General features: G+C 40.8%; 1 protein-coding gene across 1 annotated transcript in view; it reads left to right on the top strand.

Annotated features, from left to right (window-relative positions):
• The window catches only part of OSBPL1A (oxysterol binding protein like 1A), a 76,641-nt gene that overhangs the window by 19,075 nt on the left and 43,174 nt on the right, over window positions 1–14,392 (top strand). The window contains exons 10-15 of the mRNA XM_085052706.1: window positions 615–688; window positions 774–837; window positions 1,775–1,876; window positions 3,322–3,444; window positions 5,252–5,333; window positions 7,966–8,072. Coding sequence (XP_084908832.1) covers window positions 615–688; window positions 774–837; window positions 1,775–1,876; window positions 3,322–3,444; window positions 5,252–5,333; window positions 7,966–8,072 — 552 coding nt within the window. The remainder of the gene's footprint in view (window positions 1–614; window positions 689–773; window positions 838–1,774; window positions 1,877–3,321; window positions 3,445–5,251; window positions 5,334–7,965; window positions 8,073–14,392) is intronic.

The raw sequence follows: 14,392 nt of genomic DNA, 5'->3' as shown, positions 1-14,392 counted from the left end.
TCTTGTTAAAAGAAAGTCTACATGAGTGCTTAATTATCTTACTTAATGAAATCTTTAAAGTTTTCTTCAGTCTAAATTTTCCTATGTGTTAAGTCACAATTGTAATATAAGGAGCTATTCTCAAACAAGAGCTGTGTACTAAAGCTTGAGAAAGATTAAATGTTGTAGTTGGATATCTCAATGTGTTTTGTTTCTCACTTGATTTTATAAAATAGGATTGTGTGATGACCAACAATTCCTGTAATATTAAAAAATGCAGCATTTTAATATTTCAGTTCTCATGAATAGCAGGCTCAACTTTTATCTTTAGGTGGTTCCAAGAATCAGAGTAGTGCTGCAATTGTAAAATATTGTTAGGTTGCTGTGATCACCAGGATATGCAGAATCTAAAAGGTTTTTGTAATTTTTACAAGTTTTAAGTGTTAAGTAAGCTTCTCTGCCTGACCATGCAGGAGTCACTCTGTCCTTCACACTTCTTTGACCAGAGACATTTAACTGCTGAGATTGAAGCCTCACACTGCAGCTGCACTCTGAGCTGTCTGCAGTAAATGTATTCTGTTATTCTGTTAAGCTTACCTGGCCTTTTTTTTTTTTTTTTCCATTTTAATTCTTAGAGCTCACGATTTTTTGGTTGGAGACTTTACTGGATAGTTCTGGAACATGGAGTCCTTTCCTGGTATCGGAGACAGTAAGTCAGTTCTGTGTTTAAATTTCTGAAAAGCAATTTAAATAATTCCTGTCTTCACTTTACTAAATCTCTTCTTCTTTCAAAGAGCTGATGCAGTGAATAATGATCATCGTCAGGGATGCAAGCATCTAACACAAGCTGTCTGCACGGTAGGAAGTGCAATGTGTTGTAACTACTAAGTTGTTTTTTTATGTTCTGTTGTACTTCATTCCTGGTTAATGAAAACTTCCGCTGGATTGGTAACCTGATCTTTGTTATAAAAGAGGGAGAAAGCTTGTGCTGCTGAAAGAAACACTTGTTCTTGTCAAGCAAAGTATTCTTTTATGTAAAGTGGCCATAAATCTCCCTCACTGCTTTCTAAAGTATTGAAGATTTAGACAAACACACTAAGCATCCTGAAAGCAGTCACAGTCCGGGTTGGTTTGAAGCATGTGATACAGAATAGCCAAAGCTCCAGTTCCTCCTTAGCTGTCCCTGGCTACTTGTGACTGATTGCATAACTTAAGCTGATCTCAGTTGAAAGACTAATCAATTTTGTAACTTTTGGAGTAACTTCTCTAATTTCCATTATGCTTGTGGGAGTCCATTTTGGAAGGGGTGAACAGAGAAAACAAAGGCCAGGTGTTGTTTATAATGCCAAGAAAGAAGAAATGTTTAAGAAAAATGCCTTTAAGATAATTTCCATATTTCTATAATTGCCCTATCCTAGTTTGGCACCACAATCCTGTTAAACTGCACTTATATGTACACTCATATTGTATGGAAAAGTGTCTCTTGCTTTTCAGTATCTACAAATTCCTTAATATTGGTGATCTTGAACCATTGCTGAGGTTTTGTCTGAATCAAGTGATGCAAATAAATACAAATATAATATTTAAACATAAAGAACCTCTATATTACTATTCATGGTGTTATGAGACACTTTGGAAAATTGTTCTGACCAAGATTTTTGGAAATTACAATTACTTGGATCAATGCTGAGGCAAAAACTTCTGAGTTAAGTGTAATTTTCTACTTTGCTTACTCTTCATTTTTCTTCTGACTGCTTCATTATACTTATTTTGTGTTTTGTCCACATTGCCCTAGGTAAAATCTACAGACAGCTGCTTCTTTTCTGTGAGATGTTTTGATGACACTGTTCATCGTTTCAAGATTCCTAAAAATAGCCTTCCTTCTCAAACTAGAGAGGTAATAATGATTCTTTATCAAAGGCATTAAAATACAGTAACTTCTGTAATGAATAATTTGCATGCTACCTCTATGGATGCATTAGTAGCAGCATGTTTCATGTCTTGATTGTTAGGACTTAGTAGCATAAGTGCAGATATTGAATCTTTTAGCATGGTTATAGATTAAACAGCAAAAAATGGACTAGTTGTAATTCTCTCTTCTTTAAAATCAGTTCTGCCTTCTTTTCCAGCTCTGTGCCTGTATTATGCCCTGTTATCTAACTTCCTGGTTTTTGTTAACTTCTCCATGTGGTAAATTTCTATTGCAACTTCATTCTGTTGCACTTTGATAGTTCATTATCCCAAACAAAGGAATATTTAATGGTACATTCTACTGTTAACCATACTCCCAGATAACCTAATAAATTAGATTTTCTTAAAAGGTGGGTCTGAAACAAGAGAATTTTTTTTAGGGCTAATTGTAGTATATTCACTGTTGTACTTCTACAGGTGTACGAACTAGAGATGAAGTTGAGGTGGATGCAAAAGGAGTGCTGTGTCCAGTTCTGGCCTTCTCACAACAAGAGAGATGTGAACATACTAAAGAGAACCTAAAAAAGAGCTATTAAGATGATTAAAGGGACCAGAGCATCACTTTTACTAGGAAAAGCTGAGAGAGCTGGGACTGCTCAGTCTGGAGGAGGAGAGTCTCAGGGAAGCTTGTCTACATATCTAAATACCTGAGGAGAGGTGCAAAGAGGGAGAGAGCAAGGCTCTTTTCAGGAGACAGGACCAGAGGCCATGGGCACAAACTGAAGCACAGGGCTTTCTCTCTGGATATAAGTGAAAATGGAAGGGTGACCATGCACTGCACAGGTTGCCCAGAGCGGTTTTGAAAATCTTGGGGATTTTCAAAAGCCATCTGTATGTGTTCTTGGCCAGCTAGCTCTAGGTGGCCTTGCTTGAGCAGAAAGGGCTGGACTGAATGACCTTCAGAGGTCCCTGCCAGCCTCAGCCACTCCGTGATCCGATGAACAGGAAAAGAATCTGCCTCTTAATTATAATAGTGCTTGAGGTTTTGTACTCAGAGTTTGTCATGCATAAAAAGGCAGACTTTGTCACAGGGACCTTTGTGTCTGAACAGAAACATAAAGATGCAAAATATATTCCCTACAGTCTTTTAATGAATGAGGTTTTTACATGACCATAGATAGATTGAGGGGTGGGTTACATTTGTGCTTAAGGTTTAATAATTTAATTCTGTGGTGCTCTGCCTACAGAGTTATTTCATCTGTAATGCATGTTACATTTTCTAACAATCTATTTCTTGTTTGTTGAGATGTCTCATTTTGCTAATGAGTGTCTTCTTCACATCAAGACAAAATTTGATTGTTCTGTATATATGATACTGTATTTTGGAGATGACTTTTGAAATGTTTATTAACTCTGTTTTTTCCTTTCCAGAGTTGGCTGGAAGCAATAGAAGACCACTCTGCATATAGCACTCATTACTGCACACAGGAACAGCTGAGTAGTGATGATGAAGATGATGCAGTATCTGTTACAGACCTCCAGGACACTCTGAAAGTATGTACTTACTATTTACTTGGCTCATGCATCTGGGCAGTTGCCAATTAGTACTGTTTTGTGTTAAAATACTTTGGTGTACCTTTGACTAAAAGTGATGATTCCTCCCATGGATGCATAAATGCTGCTTGTGTTTGCATTGCTTGCTGTCATGTGTTCCTGCTCAGACTGTGTGGCTAAAATGGCATGTTTATCATAGCTACAGGGCTGTGATTTCACTTTTGCCAGCACTGCAGCACGATAGAAAGCTGCTTGAGAGTTTCAGCCAGGAGAGGGAGCCTTGTGTACTGTACTTGTTATCCTCTGTCTTGGTGTCACCAAAGCTAACCCACAATGAGCTCTGCCACTATAAAATAGGCAATGTAGTGTTTTAGAAATGAACTTTTATCATCTCAGATCACATTAGCTGTATTGTACAGTGACTGGTCATACCTGAGTCTCTGGTAATTCTAGCATTCAGCCTGTGATTCTTGCTTTTTGCTATACATATACTGCTAAAACCTTTTATTTTAAGGGAAAGTTGATACTGCAGTGCAAAAATCTTCATATGACTGAGCTCCGAGTGGCTTGTACCATTCCTTTTGGTACAAGAACTTAAAGTAGCCCATGGCAGTGCAGAGGTGGAAGGATAGCTGGCAGTGGCAGTCCCCAGCAGCCTACAGAAGATGGTATTATTTAATAGATAACAGTGCACTTGAAACCTGGATGACAAATCGCATCCTGGGCTGCATCAAAAGCAGAGTGACCAGCAGGGCAAGGGAGGTGATTCTGTCCCTCTATTCTGCCTTCATGATACCCCACCTGGAGTGCTGCATCCAGCTCTGGGTCCTCAGCACAAGAACAATGTCAACATGTTAAAGTAGGTCCAGAAGAGGGCCACAAAGCTGATCACCAGGAATGAATGAATACCTCTCCTTTGATGATAGGGTGAGAGAGCTGGAGAAGTGAAGACTCCAGAGAGACCTCATTGTGACCTTCCAGTTCTTAACGGGGGTTTTATAGAAAAGGGGGTGTGACTTTTTACACAGTCCAAGTGTGTAATAGTGATTACACACTAAATGTAGAGATAGGATAAGGGGGAAGAGGAGAGATTTAGTTTAGATGCTGGGAAGAAATTTACTCAGAGGGTGGTGAGGCACTGGAATAGCTTGCCTAGAGAAGCTAGAAGCTGTGGTTGCCCCATCCCTGGAGGTGTTCAAGGCCAGACTGGATGGGGGTCTCAGTGACCTGGTCTAGTGGAAGGTATCCTTGCCCAGGGCAGGGGGTTGCAACTAGATGATCTTTAAGGTCCCTTCCAACTCAAGCCATTCTGTGGTTCTATGATAACCGTCTCCAGGTTTTAATGTGGGCTTGAAATATGATCTTGCTGTTGGTTCCTGTGTGTCACTGTACTTGCTATTTATCAGTTAACCTATGAATTTGTTTATTTTGTCCTTAAGTTTCTCAAAGAACAAGCAATTGCTCTTCCTGGATTTTGAAACTGTTCAATAAAGAATGAGGGAAAGAGCAAAAGTGGTACATACAACAGTGTGTTGGGGGTTGATTTACTACGTTGAATTAAACAAAATCTGGTCAGCGATAAAGTGTTCTGTTTGCTTGTGTGTCTTTGAATATTCTGTTTGCTTGTGTATCTTTGAAGGTAATTTAAGTCATTTTTTCAGTTTTAATATATAAGTCTCTGGACTGTGAACCTTTGTTAAGATTTAATGCTGTCCAAATTTTATATTTTTACTATAGTTAAGAGAACAAGTATATGCTTTCCTTAGAACAAGGCACTTCTGAACTGGCTATCTTTGTTGTCTTTCAGAAAGCACAAGCATGCCAACAGAGACTCAGTAAAGAGGTTTCAGACTTTCTTGCAATGGTTAAATCTTTGGATGCTACAAAAGGTAAAGCTTACTCATTTAAAATGTAGTTTGTTACCAAGCAACTAATTTTTTCTTTCAAACAGAACGTTTTTATTTCCCCAAAATTAAATTTTCAGGAGCTTGAAAATACAGGACTGTTTTCCCCATCAAAAAAGATTCAAATAAAGTAGCATTATAGTAATTGCTAACAATTAAGATTTCAGATTTGGAGAAACAGCTAAGAAGTATGCTGATTGAAAGAAATTTTATTAGTGGCTATAAATGCAGTGAAACTGCCTCTAGCTGTAGTCCTTATTGAGTAGTATCATAAAAATATAACACAGGGGTCCACTTTCAAAGTTTTTTTTTTTTTAATCTGTAGTTAGTAGCTTATTGCAGTGCATAAATGTCTCCTCACAGGCACAAAGAGCAGGGAAATCACAAAACTATACAGAGAACTGGAGGCATGGTATGATGGGACATATTCCACAGATTTTGTCATTACTTTTATGCCAGATTTGAACTTCTCAGGCTTCATTTCAAATTATAATTCTTAACACATACCTGGACTTTTGCAGCATAACTGCTAAAAAATATCACAGGCATCAAGATGTTAGAGATTTTTACTTGTTTTATTAAATGCCTTAAAAATGTACAGAAGTTGTTCATGTATTAAACACACAGAGTAGTTCTGTAAGAACATCTAACTCTTGGTCCTTTGAGCCTGAGTCCTAGTTACATATTGTGACTAAAATTATGAAGCTCAAATTAGAGAACAAGTTGTTTGTCTACACAGATCCCTAGTATGTAGTAGAATACCAGTTTTGAGAAGAAAAAAGTTCTTCCTCTTTGATCTCTGTGTCTTTCCAAAAGGAGTCTAAAATACAGCTTTTTCTCCATATGCTACTGGGGTAAGTTACTCTATGATGTTACTCTGTCTTTTTCATCAACTGAATTTTTATCACATTTTTATTTCACAAGGAAAAGGGACATTTCATAATACATATGAGCATACTGTGAAGCTTTTGTAATTACTATTACAGTAAAACTGATTTTTTCACAAAAAACCCCAGTTTGAAAATTAGTGTAAGGTGGATATATTCCATTTGGTAGAGATGCAGTTTCCCTGGTTCCATAGGGCTGACCTGAAGAACCAGTGAGTTTCTTTTTTAAACAAGAAAAACAATTTTAAAAAGGAAATATACAACTGAAGCCATCAAAACCCATAGTAAAGCAAAAAGCAGATACTATCTCATTCCTAGGAACTGCTAGTCTTGGCCAATAGTAGTAGTAAGTTCCTGTTTTCCTTCCAATGAATGATTGTAACTTGCTAGGTCAGTGAACTGTTTTTGGGTTCAAGTGTAACTTCTGTAGGTTGTAACAGAGACAACTGCTGCAGTTCTCCCAGCTCACACATCGTTGTGTTATCTATAAAGTATTTGAATCCTCTGGCTCCAGAAGAATGCAAATTTCTGAGTTAGAAACCTTTCTGTGTGGAGTTTTCCCTAAAAATGTTTGAGTAATATTAAAATGGCTATGTTGGCACCTGATGTTTAAAATTCTCTCCATAACTGTTTCAACATGCTATTCTGAATGCAGTTATCTTTGAGATGTATGCATCTTGTATATTACAAATAAAGATGTCTCCTGCTTCTGCACTCAATGTGCTGCCCCTCCTTCTAGAGACACTGGCTGTTCTTAAGAGGTACTATAAGACTCAATTTGAGTCAGTGGGGAACTCTGGTATCAGAGACCACAGTTAGTGTGTGGCTATGTCCTGTATCTTGTCCTACATAAGCACTATAAGTTGAAAAGCAAATTCAGGAACTGTCACTGATGGGTCTCTTAATCTTCAGTGGTGTGACATCAGCTCGAAGCACCTGTGTTATTAAATGGTGTCAACTGATTCTGGAGTCTACAGGTACTAAATGTTGCAATTATTTTAATTGCAAAAATGACGCTTCCTGAGTAAATGGCTCGCTTGATTTCCAAGGAATTGCTGCACATCATAAAACTTCACAGATTGACTCAATTTCTACCAGCTGATTGAGTTACCATGATTTCCTGCTGGTTCTTGACATGCACTCCCTTCTATAAATGGTCATAGAAATCAGGATGTGAAGTGGCAAGCTGAACTACTTACACATGAGTCTATGAAAATAAGATCTTCCCTCTTAATTGTTCAGTGTGCTTGGAATTACAGCCCCATCTATTTTTTTTCAAACCGAAATTTACAGCTGCACCGAGCACTGTGGTAAGCTTTTTTCCTTCTATATAATACATGGCAGAAGGCAAAAAAAGCTACATTTTTCAATTTTATTTCTATTAAACCAGTGCAGTATCCTTTTTATATAAGTTCTGTCACCTGGAGCTTTAAAAACTAGCAAGTAATTAAAAGGAGTTTGTTGCTAGTCCCTTTTCCAGTGTGTTGCTGCTGTGGCTTACTGCCTCTGCTTTCTAAGCCTTGCTGAAAGAGAAACTCAATCAATTCATGTGCCCCTTATACCAGTACTAGGGAAAGGATGCAAAAAAAAACCCTCCCACAGATCTTGCAATGCACCAGCCTTCCTGTAGAATGTAAATGTTACGTCTGTATTCCTTAGAGGAAAAAAATTAAAATAATCCTGTCATTTACAATGTCCCTCTAACATTACTAATATTTTTGTGCTTTCAGGAATATCATCTCCCCTCCTGCAGAAAGTTGATATAGTCTCTGAAGTATCCCAGGAAACATGTGAGGCTCTGGCTGAGTGTCTCAACCTATTCACAAAGCAAGAAGGGGTATGTATTGTGCTGTTTGTGTCTATAACGGGTGAAACATCTTAGGATATTTGGCTAGTTCCCTGCTTACCTGTTACAAAAATGAATACACAAGCCCATACAACTTCATGTTGTTGGTAAGCTGTCATTTTGCATACTGAATGGGATGAAAAATTCGTGCTTCTAGAGAAAGGATGTGTTAGTATTTGGGTGTTCAGAAAAGAGACATTTTGGTTACAAGCTACTGGTTGCAATGTTCAGACTGAATGCTTGAATTCAATAAGGCTGTTGCTTTGCTGATTTGAAGGTCAAAATATTGAGAAAATTAGGTTTTGGGGTTTTTTTTTCTTTTTACTAGCTAACTGAAGTGTTGAACAATATTGCTTCTGAATTTGTTTTTCAGACCATGTGCTTAGTGGGTGTGCAAATGCTATCTGTTGAACTTACGACTTTCCCAGTAACAAATATCTTGTATAGTGTTAAACGTAATGCAAACACTTCAATTTAGGAATATAGGTAAAATTCTCTAGTTTCTGGAGTAGGAGAGCTGGTATTTTTCTTCCCTCTTGACAATGCCCTAGTACCATGGAATAAACTTGTCTTCCTGTACTGTGGTAACTATAATCCTTTGGTTATGCTCTTGTTGTCATCAGTAAGCTGTGTTTCAAAATGAGGTTTGTGTTGGTGCTGTTAGTCTTCCAGTTATTTAACAGTGAGCTACAAACACTGGCTCCATTGTCTAGGTTTGGTTTTTTTCATTCCTTTCCAAGTCCTTTTGTCTCCAGTCACGAGTCTTTTGGACTTACTTAAGTTCTAGCAGAGTGGAACAAGCATTGCTTTTTTTACATTGAGTTTTTTCCTTAAGAAAGTCTGATATTAAAGTTGCCAGCTTCATTTGCGGATGAGGGGGAAATTGTTACAGCAGTGGGTGTATAGTGTTAGTTAGTATTCCTTAATTGTGTTGGCATCTTGCTTCAAGCCAGACTAAAATAGCTTTCCAGAGTGGAGTATGGCTAAGCATATGGTGAAACTGTAATTTCACCTTACTTGAACTTGAATAGTCTCAGGAGGTGTAATAGAGGCCTTATTTTAATCTGGAAGCACATAGATTTGGGCACAGAGGGATAGGCTGAGGTGTGAACGTGATTTTCCACCATAGCTAGTGAAATCAGTCGGTCATGACAGGGAGAAGATGTGATCCTGGAGAGTTTTTTTGTCTTGACATTTTTAAACTTCAAACTACTGCAATTCAGGAACATAGTGCAGGCTTTTAAAGATGCCAGAAGATTCATAAGGGAAAATTGCATCTGCAATCTCTTCCTAAGACTTACAGTTTTCTAAGAAGCTACATTCATTGATCATTGCTGTTCTTAAACCCACATCATTTGGCTTTGTTATCCTTTGTAACTCAGGGCCCTGTTCTTTGCTGTTCAGTGCTGATTTCTAGACTGTAGTTTTGCTGGCATTGCAAAAGCAATATATATAACCTTGCAACCGTATTGTGCATGTCCCATGAAATCTGGTTATCTCTAGAATGAACGTTTTATCAAGCCTGGTGCTTTTTTATCTTGCCTCTTTAAGGAGAATTCTTTTCCCCTCTAATTTAAATTGTCAGCATACCAGAAGCTACTGCTTGACTAATGAGGAGAGGCTCCTCACTTCAGTGAGGATCACCACAGTGAACGCACTTTTGGCTCTCTAGAGAAAACTTTATTTAGTGTTACTTATCATTGCGCTTCGGCAATTGTAGCATAATCGCGCAGTTCGCAGATGAAACTGCGAGTGCAGCACTAAAACAGACAGCTTCAGCCGTCTTCCACTTGCGCTGGAAATGGTGCATGAGCGTGTTCTCCGATCGCTCCATCTGTCCGCTGCTCTCCTCTCTCCCGGTGCCGCCGTGCGGGGCTCGCCGTGCGCGGTGGCGGCGGGGTCGCTCCCCACGGCCGCTCGGAGCGCGGCCCGGTGCCTGCCCGCCGGGCGGGGGCTGCGGCCAGTGGCTCCGGGCGGAGGGGCTCCGCGGCCCCGCGCCGGGAAAGGCGTGACCTCCCCGCTCCGCACGGCGGGAGAGCGGCTGTGACGCCGCAGAGCCGGGAGCGGGGGGTGGGGGAGCTTCCAAAAATAACCCACTGCGGCGGGGCTCCGTGCGGGGCGGCCCCGGAGGGCGCGGGGAGCCGCACACCCCGCGGGGCCGCCCCGGGAGCCGCGGCGGTGAGCGCTGGGCAGCGCTCCTGCTCCTGGCTCCGGCGGCGGGGCGGGGGCGCGGCAGGGGCGGGCGCGCTCGGTCTGTCAGGCCATTTTTAGCCGGGCTGGGAGCTGGCGTGGCCGCCCTGCCGTTTCGGGCTGGTTCCCTCCTCCTCCTGTGCCGCCGCCCCGCGCCCGGCGGAACCCGGCGGAACCCGGCGGGAGCGGCGTTGAGCGGAGCCGCGCCCCGGCTGCGCGGGGCGGCCGCGACTCCCCCGCCCCGCCCTGCGCCGCGCCGGGGCGGCCGCGGAGCCCGGGGCGTGTGGCGCAAGGTGAAGGGGCCGCCCGCGGCGTGTGCCGGCCCGCCTGGTGCTGCCGCCGCTGCTGCTGCTGCTGCAACCGGGGCGGCTTCTCTCGGAACCGTGCCTGCCCGAAATCGTCCCGCGGTATGTAGCGTGCGTGATGGGCTGGGGGCTGCTGGTTTGTGGCTCTGCTTCCTTCTTGACATTGGGGCGAACCCTTCAGTGTCACGCAGATACGAGCACAGATACTTTTTGCCAAATAGTTAAAACATGGGAGGGCAAACGGGAAGGTAGCTTGGTTGCTTTAATCTGAGTATTTGCTGGGGCGTTGGTGTCGGAGCCAGCCAGCACAACTTGAAACGTTTTCTGCAGTGACTTTGGCACAAGGTTAGTAAGTAGTGTTTCAAAGCAGGACTTGCCTTGCACTATTTCTAGCAAATATCAGAACCTACATTCTTAAAGCAGTTTGATTCTAGTATTTTTTGTGTCCTGGGTTATTTTATGTAGTTGTAGGAGGAGTTGAACTTAAGGTTCTTTGCATGCTATTCTCTCTGCTGGGTTTTCTGAATGAGTTTAAAATTCATCTCTAGTACTTGAACTGCCTGTGCTGATGCTGTGTGAAATTGATAGAAAGAAATTTATTTAGTTAAAGAAATTAGCTTTTTTCTTTTTTTTGCCTTGTTTCTTCACTAACCCTTGCTAGATGAAATGTGCAGATGAGTATCTTGACTCTTAAGTTTCACTTTTACCATCAAGGGTTATATGTAACAGTAAATTAAGAGCTCGTATTGCATGCGTGTAGAACGGGTAGCAGTTGTATGCTAGTTTCATTTGTAGTCTTTTTGTGGCTTTGATCTTCAGCCTTTGCAGGTGTTGTCATGCTTTCTAGTTTGTTTTTGTCTTAAAAAGGGGACTTGTTTACAAACTGGTGAAAAGCCTTAGCTGATGAGATAAAGAATTCAGGAAAGGTTTTTTCACTTTTTGCGTTAAATGTGTTATCTATTTAGCTATGAAGAATTTTTCATAACAAATTAAGCTTGTCACTTCTACAGAAAGTTTTTAATATCAAAATACTGTGGGTGATAGTCCTTGAACTTAGTTATCTTTACCATGGCGTAATGTCCTATCTCTTGTGTGCACATCCTGTAAATAAAAAATGTGCACAGAGTTCAACTGGTAAATACCAATCTCTAGAATTTCAGTGTGCTGCCTTAGTTTATTTCAGATTTCTTGGAAACATAATTGAATGTCTGAAGGTTAGATGTGTCTGTGTGTATGCTTTTGAATGAATGCTTGCATGCTCTTGGCATACAAATAGTTATCTTTAATATATTTCTGATTTGTTTTCTGGGAGCCGGGTATGAGCATGGCTGTTATCACTTAAACCTACTGACTAGCTTACTGTATTGTGAATGAAGAAGGTGCCTGTAGGCTATGTCCAGATGACTCCTTAATGAGAATTTTGTTACATGCTTCTTTGTGGGAGTGCAGGTGAGGAGAGCAGTGATGACACTCTGCAGTCAGGGGAGAAATGCTGATAAAGGCACCCTGAGCAAATTTGCTAGGGAAGTCCTGGCATCCATCAGCAGTCCTTTTCTTCCACCTGGCAGTATCATGAGCTACATTAACCTCTAAAAGGTCTTGGGAGCTTCTGGTGTGTGGGAGGGAGAGATGAAGAGAGGTGAGGGACTCAAATAAAATCAGAGAAGCTAAGAAAGAGGTTAATTATAAGATTCCAGAGTTAGATCTGGTAAGGGGATCATATATTGGCTGGCTATTGGGCTAGACCTAGAACAATAGAGTCTGTAGTCCCTCAGTTGATAAAACCAATGCCTTTGTTTCTCTGAACGTTTTTCTTTGTGCTTAGAAATGAGTGACAGCCCCGTTTTTTAATTTTTGTTTTTATTCCTTTCAATCACTGGAGCACAGAGGAATTACTCTGTCCATTCTCTTCAGCTCTTGCTGCAAGTAGTGGAGATCAAGGGAAAACCTCAGTGTGTCAAGACCTGTAGGCAATGCCCTGAACAACTGGAATGCTGTTCAGGTTGTAAACTTGTGAAACGAGGAGAACAGCTTTCAGAGAGTTGACGATTGGACTGAACACAGCAGAGCTGTTTGGTGTTGAGAGAATTGCGGTGTACCTGCATCAAGCAAGTCTTTATTGACTCTGAGTCAGTAACTGACAATCCTGTTTCTTCCCTTCTCCTCCAAATGAGTAGAAATGTACTAGAAATATTTAGTGCAGCTTGAATCTTGTTTGAAAGTAACAAGTTCATTGGTAGGTTCTCTAAACTCAGACTGGTTCCATGGTAAAGACAAGTATTTTTCCCTTATGCAGAGGAGCACAGGATATAATGTGTTGTGTGGAATGTTGTATAGGCCTGGTGTATAAGAGAACAAAGCTACCGACAGGAAAGTCATTTGGAAGGTTGTTTCTCCTGCTGGAAGGTTGACAGTTCTACTTGTGCCTTGATGATTCTCGCTGTGCTAATTTTTGGATGCTGTATATGCTGTCTTTCTTCTGGACTAAAGATCTATAGCGAAGATATCAAAGTTGGAGTAACTTAATAGTGAGATGTTAGTGGATGGCAGAGTGTTCTTCCTCTGGAAGCATTTTTTTTCCACCATTGTACCTTGCAGGTAATAAAGCTAACTACAGATCTGTGAAGACAATGTTCTTGCCAGTAAAGGCAGGAGTTTACCAAGTCCAAAGTATCTCAGAGGTAGGGGAGTTAAAGAGCATGACTGTTTTTTTCTGAGATTTTTATAGAACAGCGAAGATTCAATAGGTCACCAGAGTGGGCAATGAAGCTAAGCAGCAGCCCAGACAGAAGCTTTTTAAAATAAGAAATACTGAGTCTCCATTCAGGGAAAAGATAAGTAAATATTACTGCTGTTCTTTTATGTAAGGGTATTATGTGTGTTGACAGAGTGCTTGTTTTGAAGCACTTGATAAGTTTTGAAGCACTTGATAAGATCCTTGGTCAAGTGCTGTCTTGGAAAGGCTTGTGGGTGAAGCATGGTTCTGGCTCACAAAAGGATGCCCCAGTGTTACTCTAGGTTAAAAGGCGAGTGCTTTTAGTCTTTCTAGTGCAGCAGGGTCCCAACTCTGGAGAGTTTTTTGGTGGTTTTGGGGGGTTTTTGTTTTTTTATTTGTTTGTTTTCTTTAAGATTGCCAATACAACATATCACCAGCTACAAGGAAAGAGGTTAACTTTGAAGTGCACAAAGTGACATACTGACTTCTAGTGACAGGGAAACTTGCTGACCTGTAGCTCAAAGAGCCTGCATAGAAGCTGGTCAGACAGCTTGTCTGAAGGCATTCCCTGCTCCTCACTGTATAGCCAAGCTGGAAGCTAACCTGTTCTTGCACTTTCCATAGTGGGTTAATGCTTTTTCAAAGCTTGGCCTGTAGATGTGTGTTTTGTTGGCAGTTGTTGTTAAGCAGCCTTGTGTAAACTAACCTGGAATCCATTCATGGGCCTCTGGGGAAACACAGTGTAAAAACATACTGGTTTGAAATGAGACTCCTCCTTAGTGTGCTTCTGCAGCTCCTCCTGCTCTGAGGTTTGCTTCTAAGGTCTTGTCTGCCACTTGTTTGAGTATTTAATTTTTAATGCAAAAACATCGAGAAAACAGTCTTAGCTGAGGCTGCAGGGGGAGAAACCCAAGCAGGAATCGAGTTTGATGGAATAGTGCTTGATAGAGTAAGGTTCTCAAATATGAATTAGGAATTCTGTTTTCTATGAATGTATTTGCAAAATTATGCGAGTTTTCAAGCTGATGGAGATGAACAGAAAAAGGAATGTATAATGGATATTTTCTCTAAGTGTTCTCACTACGTAGTGCTATGAGAAT

This window comes from Lichenostomus cassidix, chromosome 2 (genome assembly GCF_008360975.1).
Source record: "Lichenostomus cassidix isolate B80296 chromosome 2, HeHo_3.0, whole genome shotgun sequence".
Classification (NCBI taxonomy): Eukaryota; Metazoa; Chordata; class Aves; order Passeriformes; family Meliphagidae; genus Lichenostomus; species Lichenostomus cassidix.
Note: the sequence above shows the minus strand (reverse complement) of the source record. Positions and strands in the feature narration are given on the sequence as shown.